This window comes from Peromyscus maniculatus, chromosome 4, assembly GCF_049852395.1.
Source record: "Peromyscus maniculatus bairdii isolate BWxNUB_F1_BW_parent chromosome 4, HU_Pman_BW_mat_3.1, whole genome shotgun sequence".
NCBI lineage: Eukaryota > Metazoa > Chordata > Mammalia > Rodentia > Cricetidae > Peromyscus > Peromyscus maniculatus.
Genome location: NC_134855.1, coordinates 64,830,495 through 64,857,062, shown reverse-complemented (window position 1 = coordinate 64,857,062; position 26,568 = coordinate 64,830,495). Strand labels below are relative to the sequence as shown.

Below are 26,568 nucleotides of genomic sequence, written 5' to 3'. Positions count from 1 at the left end.
GTTAACTTTTCTAGGTATACATAGATATAATTCAATCAGGTAGTTATTTATTCTTCTAACACTTCAAAGACCTACAGAATATGGCATTTAAAATGTTTTAAAAAATTTAGAATTTCTGAATAGTGAAAAACGTCTGCTCCTGGCAGCACTGATTTACTGCAAAGAGGAAGATGGGCATCTAAGACACTCCTTATGGAGTTTATCTTCTTGGCATAAATAGCCATTTGGGCAAGAAACTTTTCTTACCTGGACAGCTTGACAAAATGTTGTATCTACTGGACATGTAGGATCCTTAGGAGGTGACCACTGAACTTTGCAAGATGAGATGGTCCTTAAGGTTCCTGTTTTGCAGAAGAAACTGCCAGATATTGTTCCGGGCCACAGGAATTTATCATAAGAACTCAGCTGGTTATGGCAAAGTCACTACCTGGAGGAATCAGGGAATTCCTCCAGAGGAAGTCAAATCCCAAGGAGTTTTTGGTGTTACTTGGCTTGTTATATATCAGCTGTCTTCTGTTATGAAAATCAAGTGTGCCTTCATAGTTTTCCCAATTGACTTTCCCCAAAGAAGGGTTGACAGTGTGGGCTGATCACTCTCTGGACATACACATTCCAGGTATTTGGAGAACTGCCTCAGGAAAGGCTTTCTCTGGAATCAGATATCTCCCTCAGCCACTTTCAAGGACTACAGGAAACACCACCCAGGTGGGTGCCCAACTTCCGAGGATAACAATGATAACAGCCCACCTGCAAGTCTCCTGACTTAAATTCTACAAGGAGACACCACCCATGGGGCGCCCAACTTCCAAGGACTAACAATGATAGCAGCCCCACAGGCAAGTCTCCTGACCTAAGGTAAATTCCACAAGGAGACACCGCCTAGGAGAGGGGCACGGGGGACGTTAAATAATAGCTTTACACAATTTAGCTCTGACCCTCCCTTTATATACTGGGACTTCCAGGGCACGAGACGGAGAAGAGAAAAGAGAGTGGAAGAACTAGATGGGTAAGAACTTGAGAGGAACAAACTGAGATGGGGAAGACCTAGACTGAAGGGCTAGAAGAGAGTACCAGAGGAACGAGATGGAAGATGAGGAAGAGCCTGATGGGGAAGTACTAGCTGGGTAAGAACAAGCTGAAAAGGACCTAGATGAGGCAGAATTAAGACGAGAGAATTAAGATATAACTTAGAGGGAGCAATAGATAAGTATAGAGAGAAATCAGGCAAGAAAGGAGCTAGACATGAGAACAGAACTGAAGCTGTGTATAAAGGATGTTATGCCAGAGGAATTAAAGCAAGTGGACGATAGAGCTCAGTGTGCTGAGATTCTATTTCCTGAAAATAGTCCTCGCTGTTAGTAGTTCTCTCTCCTGAGCCCCTGGGATGTATAATATTAAGGCTGGTCCTGCTAATATTATACAAGAAGATATTCTACAGAACACAGAGAGAAGCAACCGAGAGACTCTAGGCCTGTTGGCTGAATGGATGCTTTACTATTATAGAAGAACTTCGGATGACTGTCTAGGCAGCCAGCTGTCTCTGTCATTCTAGATTTTTGGAAGTTGCTTACAATGTATTTCCTGTTTACTTAGATAATATTATATCCTTCTGAGATCTTTGATGTAGTTGAAGAATAGATAATTATCATTATAATTTTTCCTTGGTTATGTTAAAAGATAAATTAGATATGAAACTTTAGACTCACAAATAGAGGATAGAAAGAATATTTTCTTTAATTTTGCCAAATACAAATAGGCTACATATTGTAACTGGAATTCTTGCTTGATATTTGTTTTTTTATATGTAATGTTACTATGTTAAAGTTAAAACTTTCCTTTTTAATTAAAAAGAAAAGGGGGAATACTGTGAGATAATGCTTTTGTTCACTAGTCTAATAAAATGCTGATTGGCCAGTAGCCAGGCAGGAAGTATAGGCTGGATAAGCAGATAAGGAGAATTCTGGGAAGAGGAAGGCTGAGTCGGGAATTGCCAGCCTGCCATCCAGGGAGCAGCATGTAATGGCACACAGGTAAAGCCACAGAACAGGAGGCAACATGTAGATGAACAGAAATGGGCTGAGTTTAAGTGTAAGAGCTAGTCAGTGGTAGGCCTGAGCTAATGGCTGAGCAGTTTTAATTAATATAAGCCTCTGTATGTTTCCTTGGATCTGAGTGGCTGTGGACCAGGTGAGACACCAGGAAAACTTCAGCTATGTGGCCCTAAGAAGCAAGCTGGTGTAGATATTCTAGGGTCTTATTCTAGTATCTAACCTAATAGACTTCCAACCAAGATTAATCAAAAGAGATGAAGAAGGCCATTTATAACTGCAATTAACAAGGCAATTCCACATAATTTATCTGGTAATCAAGAGAGGTTTATATCTGGGCTAACTTACAGCCAATAGGGGTTGGTTACAGGACCCGGGTTAGATAAGGTACCATCAGCAGAAAACTCTGGCTTTCTCTCCCATCCAGCTTCTAGGACCATGAGGCATCCAGAAGGGGCAAGCATGAATGCATCTCAAGTCTTAAGGGGCTTCCTCTCAGCCACACCCCAGGGGCAGGTCATAGGCAGGTGGGGAAGTTATCTGCTGTCACTCTAGCAGCAATGTTTCAAGGTCAAAGCAGGGACAGCTACCCACTACATCTCCCCTTTTGTCTAAATAAGAAAATTCTAGCCTAATACAAAACCACTTACAATAGGGATGAGTATCAAATATTGTATAAGGAATAAGGGATAATGATCTATACAAGATGAAACTACACCAACAAGAACAACACCAAAGAAGAAACACATATTAAAATCCAGAAGAGTCTGGAACATAGGTAAATGGCATGTTACAGTGATCCTTCCAAAAGATGTCCTACCTGGAAGAACCTGAATCCATTACTTAATATGTTCTAACTAAGATACAAGAAGATTGTAATTATAACTGTTAGTCTCCAATCCCATCAAAGACCTGAGAAGGAATATAATAATACTTGAGAAATGGGAGAAAGATGCAAGCAACTTTTGGGAATCTTGACAGAGACAGCTGGCAGCCTGGACAGTCACCTAGAATTTCTCAGTATGATATGTGCATTCAAATTGGCTACAGACCTACAGTATCTGTCAGACCATTTTTAGAAGCAGGATTTTGAAAGACTATCCTACCCTGTCTTGGCAAAGTTCAATAGTCACTTTTGCTTGTGTCCTGCTCATACCAAAGGGACAGTATTAGTATTGTCAACAGTTAAGGCAAAGGTAGTTCTTTGCCTATAGGCCAGTTTTTGTACCAAGAAGAAGACAAACTTCCAAATGGAAATGTCTCAGAAGCCCAACATTCTCTTGGGATCAGATTGGTGCTGCCAGGAGCAATCGTTTCTCACATCAACGGAATTCTAAATTATCAAAACATGTAAATGCCATATACTCTAGGTCTATGAAGTGTTTGAAGACTACCTATCCATTTGACATATGTTTCTGTAAGTCTGAAGAACCTAACTAACATAACTACAGAAATGACAAGCATGAGTGACTATAACTCAGTAAGTCTTCTTTGCTTAAATAACTTGAGGACTAAAGCTTCACATAACAAGAAACTATAAGCAGATGTACTATATAAGGACAATGACCTCAAGATTGTGACAATACACAAAATAGTTTAAACAGAGGTAGGAATGTATATATAGTACAATATTCAACGTGACAATAATCCTAAATATTTATCAATATACAAAATATCCTAAACAGAGGTAGAATATACATACAGTATGACAAACACAATTTTACATTTATATCAATATGCAAAATATTTTAAACAGTGGTTGGGAATTTAGCTTACTGGTAGAGCACTTGCCTAGAAAGTGCAAGGCCCTGGGTTCGGTCCTCAGCTCTGGAAAAAAAATATTTTAAACAGGAGTAGAAACATATGTACATTACAATGCATATAGTTCTGTATTTGTATCAATATACAATTTACCTTAAATAGGAGAAAGACAAGGCTATCCACTCTGACCATCTCTATTGAATACAGGACTTAGCATTCTAGCTAGAGCAATAAAGCAAGTAAAGAGGTTCAAGAGGATGCAAATGAGAAGGGTAAAGTTTCTCTATTTATAGGTAATATGATAGTATACATAAACAACCCCCAAAATTCTACCAGGTAACTCCCGGAGCTGGTGAACACCTTCAGCAAAGTAGCTGTATACAAGATTAACTAAAAATTAAAAAAAAAAATCAGTATCTCTCCTACATATAAACAACAAATTGGCTGAGAAAGAACTTAAGAAAATAACACCCTTTACAACAGCAAGAAATAAAAAAAATACTTTGGGGATAACTTTAACCAAGCAAGTGAAAGACCTATATGGCAAAAACTTCGTCTTTGAAGAAGGAAATTGAAGATAATATCAGAAGATGGTAAGCCTACCCATTCTTATGGATAAGTAAGATTAACATAGTAAAAGTGGCCATCTTACCAAAAGCAATCTACATATTCAAAGAAACCCCATCAAAATTTCAACACAATTTTTTACAGACCTTTAAAGACTAATATTTAACTTTGAGTGAAAAACTAAAAGGCCAGAATAGTGAAAAACAGTCCTGTACAATAAAAGAATGTCTAGGGGTATCATCATCCCTGAATTCAAGCAGCACTACAGAGCTGTAATAATAAAAAATGTATAGTATTGACATGAAAACAGACATGTTGATCAATGGAATCAAATTGAAGATGCAGACATCAATTTCACACACTTATGGACACCTAATTTTCAATAAAGAACCCAGAAATATATAATGAAAAATAAAAAGTATCTTCAACAGATAGTGCTTGTCTGACTGAATATTGGTATATAGAGGAATGAAAATAGATCCATTTCTATCACGCTGTACAAAATTCAAGTCCAAGTGAATCAAACACCTCAACATAAAACCTAATATACTGAACTGAAGGAAGAAAAAGTGAGGAATAACTTTAAAGTCATTGGCATAGGAGACAACTTCTACTACGGAAAAATCAGTGGAGCAGGCACTAAGGTCCATAATCAAAAAATGGGAACTCATGAAACTGAAAGCTTCTATAAGATAATGGATACTCAAAACAATGGCCCAAAGAATGAGTACTGATTTTTCACTAAAGCTACATCTGACAGAGGGGTAATATTAAAAATATATAGAGAATTCACGAAACTGATCACCAAAAAAAACAAAATAATCCAATTTAAAAATTAATCTAAACTGAGATTTTTTTTATTTGTTTATTTGTTTGTTTGTTTTTTGAGACAGGGCTTCTCTGTGTAGTTTTGGTGCCTGTCCTGGATCTCGCTCTGTAGACTAGGCTGGCCTTGAACTCACAGATATACTCCTGGCTCTGCCTCCCAAGTGCTGGGATTACAGGCGTGCACTGCCACTGCCCAGCTTAAACTGAGAATTCTTAACACAGAAATCTAACATGGCAGAAAACCATTTAAAGAAATACTCAACATCCTTAGCCATCAGAGAAGTGCAAATCAAAAAGTACTTTGAGATTCCATCTTTTACCTGTCAGAATGGCTATGATCAAAAAAACACATGTGACAGCTCATGGTAGCAAGGATGTAGAACAAGGGAAACATTCCTCCACTATTGGTAAGGGTACAAAGTTGGACAAGGCAAGTGAACAGAAAGAAAAGAGCTCCCTCCAAAAGCACAAGAATTAAAGACTCATTCATTTATATAACTGATACCTCATAAAAATACTATACTGAAGGTTACACTATTGATGCAAAGGACCTGATGAGGATACATACAGGCCCTGTGCTTACTGCTTCAATCTCTGAAAGTTCATATGATCTTTATTCAGTTGACTTAGAAGGACTTGTTCTTGATGGGGGAATACCTTTCTGTACATTGTGAATATGTGTTGCTCTGATTAGTTGATAAATAAAGCTGTTTGGCCTATGGCAAGGCAGCTTAGGGGCATTTAGGAAGTTCAAAGAAATAGACAGGAAGAGAGGAGAGGAGACACTGCCAGCTGCCATCATGAGAACCAAGATGTAAAAGTACTGGTAATCTACAAGCCACGTGGCAAAAGTATATATTTATAGAGATGGATTAATTTAAGATATAAGAACTAGATAGCAAGAAGCCTGCCATGGTCATAGCTTAAAAATAATATTAGCCTGTGTGTGTTTATTTGGGTCTGAGTAGCTGTGGGAGAGGCAGGAAAGAGAGATTTGTCCTGACTGCAGGCCAGACAGGACACAGGAAAACTTCAGCTACATGTTCTCTTGGTACTCTCCATTCCCTCTGGCTCTTATTCTCTGTCTGCCTCCTTTTCTATAGGATTCCTTGAAATTTGAGGGGAGGGATTTGATGGAGTTTCTCTGATGATGGCTGAATGAGGCCCTGATCTATGAATTTAGCAAAATATCATTAGGAGTCATTTTATCACTACTTTTCTTTTTTATGACCCATAGTATTTGGTTTTACCCTAGGTCTCTAGGCTCTGGTTTTTGGCAACCTAAGCAGTGTTGGGTAGGGGTTGCATCTTGCAGGGTAGGCCTTTAGTCTAATCAGACACTGGTTGGTTAGTCCCACAAGTACTGGGCCAACACTGCTCTAGCATATTTTCCAGGCAGGACATTACTATAGATCAAAGGAGTTTGGGCTAGGTTGATGTTTGTGGTAGCCTGTAGAGAATATTCCTGAACCAAAGATACTAAAATGAAGGGGTAAATGTTCTATATAGGTACCATCTTGAGCTCTCAATATTCATTAATTTGTGTGGGTCTTGTAAGAAATTTGTCCTTTTTGTAACTTTGTGGAGAGTAGCCTATTGTCTTGGCAATAGCCTGTGTTGTTTGGACATTTCCATGGGACACCTTTGGCTAACAACAAAATTGGGTGTAACCCAGTACTGGTATTGGAAGCCTTGTTTGGTACCAAGAGATGGCCAGTTGGGACACTGTTTCCAGATTATTTGAGATTTCATTAGAATTGCCTTTATATATTTTAGGTAGTTTTCAACACACTAGGTTTCCACAGCAACCCTCAAATGCTCCTCAATTCTATCTCTCCATGCATTGCCTCCCTCAACCTTCTGTCCTACTTCCCTCCCTACTTGATTCTCCCACTCCCTTTCCCACCCATCCACAGTCTACCCATTAAATCTATTCTATCCCCCCAGCTCATGGAGATACACATGTTCTCATACTCTGTTCTCTGTACTAACCTCCCTGGGTCTACAGATTATAGCTTGGTTATCATTCACTTAATGACTGTTATATACATACATGTGAATATATACAATATTTGTATTTCTGAGTCTGGGTCACTTAATGCAGGATGATTTTTTTTTATAGTTCTATATATTTGCCTACAAAGTTCACGATGTCATTTTTTAACAACTAATACCCAATTATGCAAATGTACTATATTTTCTATATCTATTCTTCTGATGAGAGACATCTAGGCTGTTTCTAATTTGTGGATATATTATAGAGCAATGAACATGGCTGAACAAGTGTCCTTGTGGTAAGAAGTGCTCTTTGGGTATGTGCCTAAGAGTGATATAGCTAGAGTTGAAGGTAATCAATTCCCAGCTTTCTGAGAAACCAGTATACTGGTTTCCACAGTGGCTGTTCAAGTGCACACTTCCACTCAGCAAAGTATGAGTGAGTGTTCCTCTTATTCCACATCCTCACCAGCATGAGCTGTCACTTTTGTCATTGATCTTAGCCATTTTGACTGCTGAGAGATGTAATTTCAAAGTAGCTTTGTTTTGCAATCCCCTCATGGCTAGAGATGTTGAAAAAAGTTTTTGTGTTTCTCAGCCATTTACATTTCCTTTATTGAGAATTTCCTGTTTAGATCAGTGCCTCAATTTTAATTGTTTTTTTATATCTTGTTAATATATTTTGCATACTATTGATTTATTGGGTATGTAGTTAGTGAAAATCTTCCCCATCCTGCAGTCTGCCACTTTGTCTGAAAGGTGCTGTCCCTTTCCCTGTCAAAGCTTTTTAGTATTATATGGTCCCATTTATTAATTGTGGATATCAGTTCTTGTGCTGATGGTGTTCTGTTCATAAAGTCTTTCCTGTGCCATTGAGTTCAATGCTTTTCCCACTTTCTCTTTTATTAGATTCAGTGCATTTAATTTTATGTTGAGGTCTTTGATTCATTTGGATTTAAGTTTTGTGCAGGGTGATAAGTATGGATCTATTTGGAATCTTCTACATGAAGTCATCCAGTTTGACCAGCACCATTTTTTAAAGATGAGAATGGCATTGAATCTTGAGCTTGCCTTTGGTAGGGTGGCCATTTCCACTACGTTAATCCTATCAATCCATGAGCATGGGAGATATTTCCATCTTTTGATATTTTCTTCAATTTCTTTTTCTAATAATTTGAAGTTTTTGTCATAAGAGTTTTTCACTTGCTTGGTTAGAGGTATACCAAGATATCTCATACTATTTATAGCTACTGTAAAAGGCAAAATGTGTTCTTTCCTAATTTTTTTTCTCAGACCATTTGGAATTTGTATATAGGAATTCTTATGTGTTAATTTTGTATCCAGCTGCTTTGCTGAAAGTGTTTTTCAGCCATAGGAACTTTTGGTATAATTATTTGGTCACCTGTGTGTACTATCATATTATTCATTAATAAAGACTATTTGACTTCTTTTCTAACTTGTTTCCCTTTGATCTCCTTCATTTCTCTTACTGTTCTAACTAAAAATTCAAATATATTAATAGGTATGAGGATAATAGACAACTTTGTCTTTTTTCCTGATTTTAGTGGGATTGCTTTGAGATTCTTTCTCTTAAGTTAATGTTGGTTATAAGTTTGCATAAACTGCCTTTATTATGTTGATATTTGTCCCTTTTAAACTCTAATCTTTCCAGAATTTTTTTTTTTTTTTTTTTGGTTTTTCAAGACAGGGTTTCTCTGTGTAGCTTTGTGCCTCTCCTGGAACTCACTTGGTAGCCCAGGCTGGCCTCGAACTCACAGAGATCCACCTGGCTCTGCCTCCCAAGTGCTGGGATTAAAGGCGTGCGCCACCACCGCCCGGCTTCAGAACTTTTATTATGAAGGAATATTGTATTTTGTTAAAGGCTTTCCTGCATCTAATGAGATAATTATGTGGGTTTTTTTTTTATTCAGTTTGTTTATAAGACAGATCACATTTATTCAGTTATATGTTGAATCATCCCTGCATCTCTGGGATTGAGCCTACTTGATCATAATCTGTGACCATTTTGATGTGTTTCTGAATTATTTTTGCAAGTATTTTATTGAGTATTTTTGCATCTATGTTCATAAAGGAAATTGGTCTGTAATTTTCTTTCTTATTTGGCGGTGGTTTGTGTGGTTTGAGTATCAGGATAACTGTGGCCTTTTAAAATTAATTGCACAGTGTCCCACCTGTTTCTATTTTGCGGAGTAATTGAAGAGTATTAACATTAACTTTTCTTTAAATGGCTTTGGTAAAACATCTGGCCCTGGGCTTTTTTGAATGCGAGACAGTTAATCAATGTTTCTATTTCACTAGAGTAGTAAATCTGTTTTGATTTAACCTTAGGTAAGTGATGTGTATTGAGAAAATTATCCATTCCTTTTAGATTTTCCAATTTTCCTGGAGTAAAGGTTTTTCAAGCATGTCCATATGATTCACTGGATTTTCTTGGTGTTTATTGGTATGTCCCCCGCCCCCTTTTTTGGTTTTTCAAGACAGGCATGTGCCACCACCACTCGGCTTATGTTCTCCTTTTTATTTCCAAGTTTTTTTTTTTTTAAATTTGAATATTCTCTTTCTGCCTTTTAGTTAATTTGGATAAGGCTTTGTCAATTTTATTGATTTTTCTCAAAGAACCATATCTTTATTTCATTGATTTGTTTCTGTTTTCTTGATTTCAGCCCAGAGTTTGATTATTTCTCACCATCTATGTTTTTGGGTATTTGATTTGTTCTTTTTTGTTTCAGAGTTTTCAGCTGTGCTGCTACGTTTTTTGTATAAGATTTATCCATTTTTTTTAATGTATGCCATGAACTTGCTGTTTAATACTGCTTTTATTGTGTCTCACAGGTTTGGGTATGTTGTGTATTCATTTTCATTCAATTCTAGAAAATCTTTAATTTTTATCATGATTGATTTTCATTCAGTAGTAAGTTGTTCCATTTCCATCAATTTGTAAGCTGTTGTTGTTTCTGTTTCAGTTGATATCTAGCATTAATCCCTGGTGATCAAACAGGGTCCAGAATGTTACTTTGCTTTCCTTGTTATCTGTCAAGATTTGCTTTGTGTTTGAATATGTGACCAATTTTGGAGAAAGTTCAATGAAGTGTTGAGAATAGGGCATATTCTTTTGTGTTTGGGTGAAATTTCTGTAAATACTTGTTAGGTGTATTTGTTTACACTATTTGTTACCTTCATCTTGTATCAGTTTAGTTTTGCCTTGGTGACCTGTTTATTGGTGAGGGTGAGGTACTGAAGTCTCCGACTATCAGTCCATGGGAGTTCTATATGAAAATTAAACTATAGAACTGTTTCTTTTACATACTTGGGTGTCCTTGTGTTTGGTGCAAAGAAGTGATGAATTGCAATGTCTTCTTGGTGGATTTTTCCTTTGATGAGTATGTAGCATCCTTTGCTATCTCTTCTGATTAGTTTTGGCTTGAAGTCTATAAATATTAAATTGGCTTCTCCAGCTTGTTTCTTAGGTCCATTGGTATAGTATATTAGTATTTGCTCAGTATAGTAGTCTTGCCTTGCATTTATAGTCTCTTATGAGTATGTAGGACATCTGTTCAGGCCTTTTGGCTTTTAGAGTCTCCTTTCCATTGAGAAGTCAGATATAATTGTAATGGGTCTGCTTTATATGTTATTTGGTTTTCTTCCCTTGTGTCTTTCAGGATTATTTCTTCTGTATGTTTAGTGTTTGATTATTATGTGCCAAGTGGACTTTCTTTTCTGGTCCAGTCTACTCAATGTTCTATAGACTTCATGTGCTTTGATAGGAATTTCCTTCAGGTAAGGGAAATTTTATGATTTTGCAGAAAATATTTTCTATGCCTTTTACCTGTGTTTCATTTCCTTTTATTCCTATTATTTCTTCTCCTATTATTATTATAGTCAGGCTGTTCATACTATCCTCATTTTCCTGAGTGTTTCGCACGAGAAGATTTTTAGATTTAACAATTTCTTTTACTGAGGTAGCCATTTCTTCTATCATGTCATCAATGCCTGAGATTATCTGTTCCTTCTCTTGTGCTTGGTTGGTGTAGCTAGCATCTGTGTGTCCTGTTTGTGTTCCTAACTCTTTCATTTTCTGATTTCCCTCAGTTTTTTTTTATTGATTCTATTTCCACACTTCAGTCTTGAATTGTTTTATTCATTTTCTTCTCCTGCTCATTCATATTTTCATTGATGTCTTTAAGGGGTTTGTTTCTTCCTTATGGACCACTATTATATACATAAAGCCTGTTTTAAGGTCTTTTATTTGTGCTTCAACTATATTGAAATATTCATGGACTGCTATGAAATAGTTGCTTTGGAGACCTATGTCTAGTGGAGACCTATGTCTAGTGGGTGCATATTGTTCTGGCCACTATTGATAGTGTTTTTGTGCTGGTATCTTGGCATCTGGGATTGGGAAGATTCAGATTCTAGGTGCTGGTATCTGGTCCTGATAAATGTGGGCACTAAAGGTTCCAAGATAAAATGTTTTTCTGGGTATTGGGACTGGAGACTTAGAAATGAGGATGGGTAGGTGATGGTGGAAGGAATTCACAAGAGAGAAGAATTCAAGGTGTCCTACTAGAATCTTCTTAGTTATTCCCCTGGGAATGGGCACAGTGATTGAGGAGAGGCCACAGCAGATGGTCTGACACTGAGCTGGGGATGAGACTAGAGGATTGGACATGGAGCAAGGGAGGGAGAGGCTAAGACCATCAGTTGGTCTATTGGCTTCCCTGGTCAGAATGGCCTCTGGGTTCCCAAGGAATGCCTGCTGTAATTGACGCTGGGACAAAGCAATGTGGGGGCGGGGGGAAGGAAGTTTGGAGTGGATGATCTGTGTGATCCATTGGAGAGAGCTGCAAGACAGGAAGGGAAGTTACAGCAGCTGCTCTGCTGCAGAGCTGGGGGATGAGACTGGGGGATTAGTTTGGAGGAGCAGAAGAAGTGGTGAAGATCTATAGTTAACCTGGAGTGGCTTGTGTATTAACAGGGAGTACCAGATGGAGTGTGGGGGTGTGGCAAAGCTACTAGTGGAAGAATGAGGTTAGGAGGGGAATGCATGTAGAATCTAGCAGAGATGAGGTTGGGGGAGGCTGGTACTGGTGTTCTGCTGGAGAGTTAATGTTGAGACTAGTGGGTTGGATTTGGAGCAATGGAGAGAGAAGTGAAGCTCTAGTGTTAGCATGTTTCCCTGACCAGTGGCTTATTTCTTGACTTCTAACCAGTGTGTCTACATGCACCAATAACAACATGTGTATCTAAAATATAACAATTGTGCCTCATTTTTTGTTCTGATAAGCATAAATAATTTCACCAATATGGAGCTATAGAATATCTTGATGCTCAATGCTTTCCAAACCAATGAAACTCTAGTTGAGTAAATAATCACTTAAGAGTGATTACTAAGAGAAAATTATATTTTCAGTAACAGAGGGGACATCCCCTCTAATTACTTCTACATGTTTCATGACAACAAGCTACCAGGATTCCTCAGGGCCCGTGTCCCTAGTGTCAAGCTGTTACAGATCAAACAACCAACAACATCATGAAATAAATTGTCAGGTTTCTGTCTTCTTCCTGAATCCTTTGTTCTTTACAAGTTGTTTCCAGTTGCTAAAATATTAGTACTTATGTGGTCTATTGAATTCTGTTTTACTGATTAATTACTACTAATAAGGGAGAATTATAAAATCATTTTCACTTTAAAGATGACTGTACATGTGGTTTATTAATTATACCGATGGCATTATCAAAATGGATACTGGGAAAGACTCTATTTTGGTAAGTTACTTCAAGGTTGTATATCTTTTCAATCTTATGGGATGTGCATGGAATCCACATATGTCAGTGTGAAGATTAAACTTAAGTGAGCTGAGAAAGAGTAGTACACTCCCATTTTATTCAATGGTACATATTAGAATGCTAAACCTAATTTTTTATTGTTCCTATTACCACTGTACTGAATTGAAAACTGTATCCTTACTGCTAAGTAACTAACTCTTTAGATGTTTCTTGTAGTAGTAGTTGTAGTTCTTCTTCCTTTGTTTGGTTTGTTTGGTTGATTTTTGAGGGCAGGGTTTCTTTGTGTAGTCCTGCCTGTCCTGGAACTCACTCTGTAGACCAGGCTGGCCTTGTACTCACAGAAAACTGCCTGTCTCTACTTCCTAAGTGCTGGGATTAAAGGACCCACCATCACCACCCAGCACTCTCCAGAAGTTTTAAACCAATAGTTACCTGTAAGTTTATCCTCATGACTTTAATGGATTCAGATGTACAAAATAAAGCTCAGAAAACATGTCTATTTAAAATAGCCCAAAATGTGAGGTATGTTATATAAAATGCAATATACTATTTGCGAAGAAAATGGAACAGGAGTAAAAATACTGGAATTGATAGAGACAAAGCAGTTTTCTTAGAAGAGTTGTCTATAAATCTTGTCAAGAAAGTAACATATAAACCACTGAACAATACTTTATTCACAGATGATATGAAATTAAATTACCTTTAAGAGCCAATTTGGTGGCTTTTAAAATATTATTCAATTTTTACATTTATTTCATTTTATTTTTTTTCTTTCCTCCCTCCAAACACTCTCTTAAACTCCTCCATGCTACTTTTCAAATTCATGGCTGCTTTTTACATTATTTGTGCAACACTTTTCTCTAAGCACTTGGGAAGCAGATGCAGATATATCTCTGCAAGTTTAAGGAAAATCTGTTCTGCAGAGTGAGTTCCAAGCCATCCCCCTCTATACAGTGAGAACTTGTTTAAAAAAATACTGAGAAGAATTAACAAATTAATTTGTTTATGTGCTTATCCCATAAGTCACTGGAGTCTTTGTAAACCAATATTAATTAGTGCATTTTATGAAATTATGTCAAAACTGAGGAAAATAATGTCTTTATGATTAAATTAAAGTTAGATTATTCCACAACAAGTGAACCAAGGACCTTTAATCAAAATGATATTACCAAGTAATGGGAAAGAATAGAAGATGAATAGAAGGTACATTTTGTTAGTCTTTTAATTTGTTGGTTATTGACTGTGGAGTACTTTCCAACAGCCATATGAGCAGGATAATCACTAACCACCAGAATGGTGTAAAAGCAAAGAAAACTGTTTGTAATCTAACATTGGCAAGGGAAGCATCAGTACACATATAGATCCAAAAGTGAATCTAGAATATATAGCTTTACAGCCCTTCTTTTGCTTCATTTTTAAATGATATAAACATTGACCTGATTTATTCCTTGTAGTAATCTGCCTAGGTTCTTTGTTACTGCTGTAATCAACTTCAAAGACGATCTCAGTTGCTATATGAAATTACCATTTTAATATCATTTTAACAATGAATATTTTAGAAGTCTTGATTATACTTTTCTTACTATTGTTATGCTTTTTATTTTCTCAGCTCTAGAAAATTCCATGATTGCAATATTCATTTAAACCATGGACAAGTAAAGATCATCTGAGTATTCACATTTTATAATTAGCTTTGTAATATGTGCTTTTTCTTTGGGGCTTTGGGTATTTTTTATAATCCTCTAATCATACTCCAGCTATTTAAAAATTTTCTTAGAGATGGAAAAAGTCTACCTGCTCTTCAGTAGATAAATAGATAATGAAAATGCAGTATATATACACAATGGAATTTTCTTGTACTAAGTAGTGAAGGTAATTATGCTTTTGTTGTATTGAGATATGCTCACTATTGGCCATGGTTGCCTTAAATGCATGCGTTTTCTGGGATACAGGTGTCTACTCTAATGTCTTGCTCCTATACTAACTCTCAAACTAATTGTAGTATAGGCAAAGCTTGTATATTGGGAGTTAAAGTAGAAGAATATCTTTTAAAATTATAACAAACTTCCAACCTGTAATAGGATATAGAAAAATTGAACTGATACTGGTGACTAGGGTAATTCATTCAAACTAAAATTATAGCTAAGATTTCCAGACACGTAGGAAGTCCAGGATTAAGGGGAACATGCGTCAATGATCCAATCCATTAGCCTGAAATGTGAAACATGCAAGAACAGGAAGCAAGAGAATCAAGCTGTTCAAAATATTCAATAATGAGCTAATACTTTTCAACTCTGTCTAAAAATTCTGTGTGACTATCAAAGTATTAAAAGTATACATAGCTTGCAATTAAACCATGGAAAATTCTGTCATAATAGCAAGTTGAATTGACTTATTTCATATACTAACTCCCAATTCCCAGTACTAACAGACTCCAGAGTTCATTTTATAATGGCCCTTACAGGTTCCTCCAAGGAATTTGGTCAATTTCTTAGAATTTGCTCCTAATACCTAAGGATTTGTATTTGAAAAATGGTGTTTGTATATTCTGAGCCATGTGTTATCTAGTGTGGGGAATTTAGTGCAAAAACAAGGAAAAGGGCAGAAGGAGGAGGAGGTGAAAGAGAGGACAAAGGCACAAGAACAAGTGTAAAGCTGCTCCTTAAACACAAGAAGGTCCGGCGTCATGGCTTGAAATACTTGTGAACATACACGAAAGCAAATCAAGAATTTAATTATTCAGGGACATTCAAAATAATAAATAAGACCTTCAGAAAAGAAATATAATAAATATCAACAATAAGAAATTTAATATTCCAAGATATACATTTAAATATAGAATTAATTATTAAAAATGGTGTTTGGAATACTGTAGTCACAATACTAAAAAATGTCATCTAGGCATGAGAGTGGAACTATTGAGAAAAAATAGTGAGAACTTGCTAATGAAGAGAAAATACAGGAAATGTGAAATTGTTCAGAAACCTCTGATTTTAAATCTGCTAAGTCTTATTTTGAGATCAGAAAATTTACTTAGGTCATTTAAGTACCAGTGGTGTTATAATTATCCTGGAGGGTTTTTCTTCAATGACTATTGTAGAACATTAATGGATATGATGGTTTTATCAAAACTATCTATATGGTAGCAGATTATTATTGGAGGCTTCTCAAATTATATAGTTGTAGAGCAGTAGAAGTAATCTAAGTTTATAGGTAAAATTTTTGTCAACACATGTAACTGATTGCATAACATTGACAATGTTCCAGTAAGACACCATGCCATGGACAGTATGATCATACAGATAATGATCTACTCTTGGGAATAGTAGTTACTGGTATTATGAGAAATTCTTTGTTGTTACAGACAAGATCAAGAGATGCATCAGTACTCTGCATATTCAACATATGCTATTATAATTATTATCTGATGTTTTGAGAGAATAGAAAATTAGAATAGGCACTTAATTTATTTGCACATGAATATGATTCATTTTCTCTAGGAGCATGCCCTTACTTGACCATATGACTAAGTATTTTCAGATGTTTCAAATTAAATTATATATATATGTATATTATTGAAAATAGATTCTTAATATTTTTAATGATAAAGTTTTTGGGTTTCATTTTCATTTCAAATCCTAACAAATAGCTGGCTATGTTCCTTTTTTAATGTAATGTGCTAAGAACATAATGAGTGAATAATGAGCAAAACATAAGAAATGTGAACATTTGAAGACTAATTCCAGAAGTCATGTTTGGCATTTGGAGACAAATTTTGTGTATTTAGTGCCAAGGGCTGTGAGAGTATATAGCATGTGACAACTAGTATTTGACAAGTTGACCCACCAGATATATCACTCCCTGCTGGGGAGCCCCACCTGGCAAAGCAGTGAGGTCACTGGCTGTGGAAATTGGTTGTTTTCTCTCTGTAACTTTCTCCGGTGCCACTCTTATGCCTCCTTAATAAGGACAGCTATGGGGTGCTTTCCACAGCCCTTTGGTAGTGTGTTTTACACCTCTGGGCAGACATTTAGCTGTGGATTTCTGTGTAAGCTGTTTAATTCTGATGAACAGAACTATTACCAGAATATTCTTTACTGACACAGAAAGAAACAGAATTCTCGGTCTCAAGACAGTCTTTTACACATTTTGCAAAGACCTCAGAACTAGTTCAAAACAGACAAAGATGCCCCTACAGAATATACACGAGGTGTTGTTTATTGCTAAATCAAAGCCAAGCTTTTTACATCAAGACATACTCCTTGCAGTAGATCCCTTTCTGCACGCACTCTGACTGCTCAAGGTTCAGCCAATTGTTCAGTGTCTGGGACCCCTCACTAACTTAGAGCTACAGCATGGGTCACTGTGACATGACTAGCCTGAACGAAACTATGCAACTTATCTCGTTTTGCAAATGAGTAGGGCCCTGAAAATGTAGCTTATAATTGTCCAGAGTTTGGCTGAAAAAGAGCAGTGGCAGTGACAGTGTGGAGAGAGATGGCTGTGTAGAGCTGCTGCCGAATGTGAGTGAAGTGTGTGTGTGTGTGTGTGTGTGTGTGTGTGTGTGTGTGTGTGTGTGCTGAGTGAGAGATGAAGAAACATGAGAGAAGTGTAAGTGGGTGAAAGAATGAGTGAGTAAACAGTGAGTAGATAATGTATAAATAAGTATGTATGAGTGAGTGTGTGACAGGGAGAGCTGTGTGAAAGAGCTGCTGCTATAGAGGAGCTGTGCCAGGAACTGTGTAAGTGCTGTATGGTGAGAGAGCTAAACGAGATGTTTAGCTGTGCTGTGTGGAGTTTGTAACTGTGTGGGAGCAAGGAAAATGAAGTTGTATAGAAGAGATGTAGAAGAGAAATGTATGTAAAAGGAAGATGTGTAGACATGTGAAAACAGATGTAACTGTATAGAGATATATAACTGAATGTATGTAAAAAAAAGGCAGCTGTATGTAAAGCTGTATGTAGCAGTGTGAAGATATGTAGCTGTGTGGAGACAGAAAGAGTCAGAGACCATTCTTAAGATGAAGTTAAAGAGAAAGTTAACATCAGAAAGCATGTGTGTTTCCCTATTTCACCAATCATAGATAGATTGAAACTTTTTCCTAATTATCCTCAGATAAAAACGTTTCCTATCCCTCGCTACTCTGAGGCATTCCTTTCATTACCCTGAGCTGATAGTGGGAGCTGGTCTCTCATGGTCTGTGTTAATTTAGTTTGCCCAGACCTTCTCTAACTTGAGCTTTTGGCCACTGCAATTTTTTAGTGCTGGAATAATTTTATTATGTCTTTAATATCATATAATGTTATTCCATCATGAAATATTCTAGCATCAAATAAATGTATATATAATTTACATATGACTATAAACATAAACTGTAGTTCACATAGAATGATACTGATGAGTAAGTACTACATTTTAACTCCAGATGAGAAAATACAGTAGTGGAGAACAAAGAACATTGCCTCAAATCGCTAAGCAAGGACCCGAAGTGAAGCAGAACACTTATGAATTTAGTATACTCATGTCTGACATCATGTTTTATGATGAGCCTCACCTGAGCTTCTGCTACACCACTCTCTCAAGTTCTGTTCAATTTCATTCTCATTCTTCTTCCTCTTTTATAACCTGAAAGATGACGTCACATGAACTGATGAACCAGAGTTCTGCGACCACATTCATCTTGGCAGGCTTCTCAGAATATCCACAGCTCCAAATACCTCTCTTCCTCCTGTTCTTGACCATTTACTCAGTGACTTTGATGGGGAACCTGTGCATAATTGTGGTTATACGGATCAATCCCAAACTTCATACACCCATGTACTTTTTCCTCAACCATCTTTCATTTTTGGATATATGTTATTCTAGTGTATTTACACCCAAACTATTGCAGATCTTAGTTATGGAAGACAGAACCATTTCTTTCAGAGGATGCATGACTCAGTTTTTCTTCATTTGTACATTTGTGATTACAGAGATGTTCATGTTGGCAGTGATGGCCTATGACAGGTTTGTGGCTGTTTGTAATCCCCTGCTCTACACCGTTGTAATGTCTCATAAGTTCTGTACTGTACTAGTAGCTGGGACTTACATGTTGGGTGGACTGTGTGCTGTGATATTCATTTATACTCTTTTACAGCTATCTTACTATGAATATGGCATCATTAATCACTTTGGGTGTGAGTACACTGCTGTCATCTCTGTATCCTGCTCTGACTCCTCCTTTAGCCAGATGACATGTTTAGTCATTTCCATATTCAGTGAGTCTTCTAGTGTCCTGATCACTTTAGCCTCATATGTGTTCATAGTTGCCACTATTATTAAGATGCCTTCCAAAGGAGGACTACGAAAAGCCTTCTCCACCTGCACTTCCCACCTGACTGCCATCACAATCTTTCATGGGAGCATACTCCTCCTATATTGTGTTCCAAACTCAAACAGCTCATGGCTCTTTGACAAAGTGGTCACTGCTCTTTATACAGTCATGATCCCCATGCTGAACCCCCTTATCTACAGCCTTAAGAATAAGGATGTGAAAGAGACAGTGAGGAGACTTATGAGCTCCAAATTGCACTCTCACTTGACATAATTACGTGTGTGTGTGTGTGTGTGTGTGTGAGAGAGAGAGAGAGAGAGAGAGAGAGAGAGAGAGAGAGAGAGAGAGAGAGAGAGAGAGAGAGAGACTGTGGTATCACTTTCTAAGTACAGACAGACTTATATTTTCTCTGATTAGTATAATCGCAGTACAATTTGACCAACTAAATGTGATCAATTTCAGAAAAGGAAGTTTTTCCAAACATCTCTATTAGACACAATGGATGCTAATATGGAGAAGAAATTCAAATTTAGAATTCACTACTTACATTCTTTTAATATGTAGTTGGCCTTATAAGAATTATTTATATGCAGATGATAAGTCTCTGTACTGAATCCATAGTCTAATCTTCCAAATTCACAATTTGTCTCAGCTATTTTGTATGACTTCTACTTTCACCTTAAAACTGTATTTCACCTCATAAAGAGATTTTGTGTTTATTTTGTGGATAAACACATTGCCTCATTTCAAGAAATCAGATGACAAATATGAACTACTCTCTATATGTCTCACCAATTCTAGATAACAATATAGTATATCTCAACTTAATAAATGTTGAAGCAAAAGTGTTATAAATTGTTTATTTTATTGTAATATCATTTAAACCAATTATCTAGTGACACAAGACTGTATTATCAAATTGTATCTTGGATCATGCATTTTCTCTCAGGGTCTATTCCTCAGCAGTAAATCATATGATTCTACCTCATTGATTAACCGATAAGAAAATATTATTTATTTCCTTATCTTTCCTAAACATTTATCTCAGTGACAGGCTTCATGTCACTAAAGTAGATCTAATCTTCATGCCCCTTCCTTTAGAGCTGCCATCATAATGAAGATATTTTCAAGACTAATCTATTTTCAACATCTTCATTAATAATACATATCTCTAATTATTTCTGAAATTTACATGCCTATTGACTTCTCTACACAGATGACACTGTTGTAATTGGATACCAATGTACTTTTGAGAATAAATGTTTTCACAAAAATACTGTTTATCTCATTCTTTATTATCATTAAAACAGAACAACTTTAGAGGCATATCCGTTTAATACCGGAGCAGAACAATAGTGGAGTAATACCGGGATCTTAACAACCAGTTATTATGGGCCTGCCTCTCATTCTTAGCAATAGCTAGCAGATGGCAGTTAATGCAAAATACTTGCTATTTATTTCAGAAAACACAATTAATATTTTAACTCTGTAAGGATTAAAGCAATGAAGTCTGCTCTATGTGTTGTAAGTATTGCCTATGACTGAAATATTTCTCCAAGTCGAAGTGCTTTCCTCTTGTGCACTGCATCTTGGAGAGTGAATGTCAATGAAAACACAATGACATAATACAACTTTACAGGTAAGTCATGCTTTTTGCATATACACTTAGTTTGTTCCTACTTATTACTATATTGATTAACATCCTTTTTTTTCCACTGTGACTCTACTATAAAAGCCCTTTGGTTGATGTGCTTAGGTTTTGCACATACATACATACCATTACACCTCACATAGATCCTGAATAGAGAGAAGTTTATACCTGGAATAGTCTTAGTGGAAAAAAACAGACCCCCGATAAGACAGGGAACTAGATCATCTTACAGTCAGGTTGCCTAGCAACAGGACATTGAGTAAAAGCCCTTGACCCTTTCACCCTGTAAACATCCTATACAAACATCCTGTTAGCTTGCCCCACCTTATGCAGATGACAGCTTCTTGCTCCCCCCACCCTGCAGGAACTATATAAACCCTTCTGGAAGAAAATAAAGTGGCACCTTGATCAGAATCTAGACTTGGTGTATTCTCCTTTGTATCTCCTGTCCCTACATTCCCTTCTTAGGGTGGTCGAGAACCTGTTGTAGCCCTATGGGTGGGGCATTTCATGAGTGAAAAATGTAAGTAACTAGAAGGCAAATTTTTAAATACGGTGAAAAATTCAACAACAATAATGCTGGGAAAGAACAAAACTGAAATTCTGGAAATACAATCAATAAATTAAATATAAAAACAGTGAAAATTATATTTATCACACAATGCAAGAGAAACAATGAAATTTAGAAAAAGAGGAAAATGACAAAACAGTAACTATCGGAAATATAGAAAAACATTTACAAAATACCTGTTCCAAACTCTGCTCCCAGATAAAGAGATTAAATATCAAATTCTGTGTTATAGAATGAGCTTAGGTACAAGAAAAATTTATAACTTCATTTATTTAATTACAGAAGAAAATTCCATGACCCTAGAGAAAGTAATTAAAGCATACATGTTATGTATCAGAAGGAAAACTAGATACGTTGTTTATTTATTTATTTATTTTGGTTTTTTGAGACAGGGTTTCTCTGTGTACCTTTGCGCCTTTCCTGGAACTTGCTTTGGAGACCAGGCTGGCCTCGAACTCACAGAGATCTGCCTGCCTCTGCCTCCTGAGTGCTGGAATTAAAGGTCTGCACCACCACCGCATGGCTCATGTTATTTACTTTTAAGACAATCATCTATTAATAAATCAGTAGATGGATCTCTGTTAAGTCACAAATGAACCATTCACAACATTATCACAATATTTTTATTACTTTTCTTACTTTAGTTTTTTTAAATACAAATACTTTGAAGATTGAAATCTGCTGAAATATGGAGTAAACATTCATTCAAATATGATACTAGAAATGCCTCTGTCTCTTCTGTATTATACCTTTTCCAATCATTGCCCCAGTCCACCTTCAGCTCATTTTTTTTTCTGTAAAATTTGACTTTATTGACATGTAACAGCCTGCTGCCTTTATTTCCATTGGTATAGACTGTCTACTTTCAGTTGTCTTTAAAGTTTGGAGGAGTTCAGAATTATTCAGATGTTTGGAATAACTATAAATTAGGATAGGAAGTCAATTTCATAAATAAACTCTCCATACTAAAACATCTTCAATATAAAACACCAAATATTTTTGAAGAAATTGACTTCTGATAGGGAAACATTGGCACTGACAAATATTGGAGACAATGAATGTAATAAATACAACCCAAGATGGAGAGATAACTCCTTCACTTGTTGGTTTGTTTCTGAGAGAGAAGAGAGAGAGAGAGAGAGAGAGAGAGAGAGAGAGAGAGAGAGAGAGAAGAGAGAGAGAGAGAGAGAGAGAGAGAGAGAGAGAGAGAGAGAGAGAATTGAAGGAATGGCCAACCAACAATGATCTATCTAACCTAAAACCCATGACAAGAGTGCTGGAGATATCTTTCTGCATGCTGTGAATGTGTTGCTCTGATTGACTGATAAATAAAATGCTGATTGACCAGTAGCCAGGCAGGAAGTATAGTATAGGAATAAGCAGAGAGGGGAATTCTGGGAAGCAGAAGGCTGAGTCAGCTGCCACCATGAGAGACAAGATGTAAAGTGACTTTATGCTACGAGCCATGTGACAAGATGTAGATTTATAGAAATGGGTTAATTTAAAATATAAGAACTAGATAGCAAGAAGCCTGAGCCATGAGGCCAAACAGTTTAAATAATATGTCTCTGTGTGTTTACTTGGGTCTAAGGGGCTGTGGGCCCTGGAGGGACTGGAGAAATTTCCAGCTACAGAGGAGAGTAAGTCTAACTTCCCACTGCCTGGAGCACCAGGACCCACAGGCTGAATACCTAGAGACCTAGGATAGAACCAAACATGACTGGAAGAAAAAAAAAGTCAATGTAATGATGCCTAACTATATTCTGCAATACACATACATTGGTGTTTAGTCCAAGTGTCATCAGAAGGGCTTCATCCAGCAACTGATAGAAACAAATGCAGACACACAGCCAAATATTAGGTAGATCTCACGGAATCCTGTAGAAGATGAGGAGAAAGGATTGTAGGAGCCAAAAGAGTCAAGGACATCACAAGAAAATACACAGAATCAAATAACCTGGGCTCATTGGTGCTCACAGAGACTGAACCAACAACCAAGGAACCTACATAGGACTGATCTATGCCTCTGCATATATGTTACAGTTGTGTATGTTGGTACTCTTGTGGGACTCCTAACAATGGGAATAGGGGCTATATCAAACTCTTTTACTGGCTTTTGGGACCCTATTCCTCATACTGGGTCTACTTGCACAGTCTTAATACATGGGGAGGTGCTTAGTCTTACTGCAACTTGCATGCCATGCTTAGTTGATACTTATGGGAGACCTGCCCTTTCTACAACAGAAATAGAGGAGGAATGGATTGGGAAGTAGGAACAGAAGGTAGGGGGAGGGGCTGGGAGGAGGGGAGGGAGGAGAAACTGTGGCCTGGATGTAAAGTAAATAAATAAATTTATTTAAAAAAATAGAAAGTAAAATTAAGAGTCAACTTGAGTGGGTGGGGAGGATTTGGGGGGAGTTTAAGGAGTAGAAAAGGGTGAGAAGAATATTGTCTGAAAACAATTTTTAATTAAAAAATTCAGATTAAAAAAAAGAAAGCTAGATTCATTACCTAAATACAAGGAAATATATCTTCTATTCATTGCCCAGAATCTGTTGTCAAATTCTATTTGGTGTTATAAAATATATTTTCTCTCCATATATCATAAGAAGAAATTTTTCTATATTTTGCAAATTCATGATCATATTATGTTTTGCCATTGATAACTATATACTTATTGGTTATATGTTATTAATTGAAAAGTTGATTGATACTATTTTATATTTATCTTCAGTTTGAAAAACAATGTGGTGCCATATAAATTATATTTTACTGTTTCTTTCATAACACAAAGATATTATTAGGTCAGCAGATTTTGGTTCATATAAATAAACAAACATAAACCCCAAATGTAACATGAATTTTAAAAGATCTTATTAATGAAAAAATCTAGAGCCAGATATTGGGGTGAATGCTGAAAGATCAGAGAAACAGAACAATCCACGGCCACCCTTACCTCAGCAACTTCTCTGTGGATCCTGTTTCCACGAATCCTCAGTCTAAAAGCCTCTGAGTCCTCACCCCTGAGGGTCTCAGTTGAACTGCTGCTAAAAGCCTCTGGTTCCTGGTCCTCATGCCTTATATAACTTTCTGCTTTCTGTCATTTCTTCCTAAGATTAAAGGCCTATGTCCTTCCCAAGCATCACTTCCTGGGAGTAAAGACATGTGTCCTTCCCAAGCAAAGACATGACATGAGATCTCAAGTGCTGGAATTAAAGGTGTGTGTCACCACTGTCTGACCCTGTTCCCAGTGTGGCCTTGAACTCACAGAGATCCAGATGGATCTCTGCCTCCCAAGTGATAGGATTAAGGGTGTGTGCCACCACTGTCTGGCCTCTATGTCTAATCTAGTGACTGGCTCTGTCCTCTGATCCTCCAATAAGTTTATTAGGATACACAATATATTGGAGTACAAAATATAACACCACAACCAAGAATATTCAATGGTAAATTACTATATTAAGATTTAACTAGCCAGGTGGCAGTGGCAGTGGCACAAGTCTTCAATCCCAGCACTTAGCTTAACTAGCCAGGTGGATCTCTGTGATTTCGAGGCCAGCCTGGTCTACAGAGCAATATCCAGGACAGGCACCAAAACTATGCCGAGAAACCCTGTCTTGAAAAACGAAAATAAATAAATAAGTAAGTAAGTAAGTAAATAAATAAATAAATAAATAAATAAATAAACTAAAGTAGCTATACTTGCTTAAAGCACATTTGCCTAGTGGTCTTTATTTAAGATAGTAATAGTAGAGTTTTGGCAATATCAAAATCATCATTGAAAATGCTGAGCCATGTTTGTTTGTATGTTATGGATTCAATAAAGTTCCATGGCTAAGCCCCAAATGAAGAAATGTGGGGATCATTGCTAAAGCCACAAGTCAGTAATCATGGAATAATGCTCCTGACAGTGCTGATAATTACTAAGAAAACAAGACTCCATACACACACGTGACTCATTATCTAGATTAAATTAGCCTCTGACCACTTTCTATCAGGGATTGTCTGGTTTAGGTCAATTGAGATGGGCAGCATCATTTCCTGGGATATTGTCCTAGATTGTATGAAAAGGAGACAGCTATCTGAGCACCAGCATTCACTCAGTCTACTTCTGCCATGATAGACTTAATCTTGGAACAATGAACTAAACCAAAGCCTTCCTCCCTTAAGTTGCTTTTGTCAGTTATCTTTTGTGAACAACAAGACAAATAATCAACACCTATGGCACAGGGATGTTGCAGCATAGCCTCTTTTCTCTCCAGATATATCAAGATCATCTCCTCACCTTCTTGGAGTTGGTGGGTTGAACTAGCTGAGTCTAGTTAATTAAACAGTAGAGGATATTACAATACTCTGCCTTTGAATTCACTGAACTGGTAAAGACTTTTGAAGAGAAATGAGTAAAACTCTTATGCCATAGGTTAGTAGGCTGTGGAATATGGGGCCAAATGGAATCAGAGTGAGCATTGTGGAAGCAAAGAATTATTGTTTAATTTTCAGGTGTTAGTGAAAGAGTCTTTATAGTTTAACACAGATTTTAAAATTATTTAAATTTAGCACCAAAACTTTAAGGTGTTTATTGAAGAAGACATCATGTGTCAACAAACATATACACTGTATTCCAATAAAATCAGGATAATTAGAAAATTCATACTTTAAATGGTCTTCAAACATTATTTTTATTATTACTATTTTACATTAAATGCCATAGTTTTGATAATAATGATATATCCTGTTTCATTCTCATCTACATACTTATTATTGGTTGCATGTATGTATGTGTGCATGAGTTAAGTATATAGTAATAGGGAATGAAAAATAAGGATGTCTGAGGATTATAACTGTTATAATTTCAAAATTGTTCTATATCTCATTGTTAAATATATTTTTTAAATGTTTTGTCTACTGATCCTTTTTATATTTTTATTGATTGCCAAAACTGTACAATGGTAAAAAGAAAGCATCTTCAACAAATTGTGCTGGCATAACTGGATATCAAGATGTAGAAGATTGTAAGTAGATCCA

At 36.6% G+C, this 26,568-nt stretch overlaps 1 protein-coding gene across 1 annotated transcript; it reads left to right on the top strand.

Annotated features, from left to right (window-relative positions):
* The first annotated feature begins 13,455 nt into the window (after positions 1 to 13,455).
* Positions 13,456 to 19,594, top strand: LOC102907632 (olfactory receptor 1165-like). Its single transcript, XM_006997562.2, has 2 exons — positions 13,456 to 13,476; positions 18,668 to 19,594. Exons 1-2 carry the CDS (start codon positions 13,456 to 13,458, stop codon positions 19,592 to 19,594), a joined length of 948 nt encoding a protein of 315 aa, XP_006997624.2.
* The last annotated feature ends 6,974 nt before the right edge of the window (positions 19,595 to 26,568 follow it).

Bases quoted from the DNA above. Each gene is read 5' to 3' on its own strand.
- LOC102907632 (XM_006997562.2), top strand. From the start codon at position 13,456: ATGACTTTAATGGATTCAGAT. The intron at 13,477-18,667 runs GTACAAAATAAA...CTGATGAACCAG, and splicing joins TGACTTTAATGGATTCAGAT to AGTTCTGCGACCACATTCAT.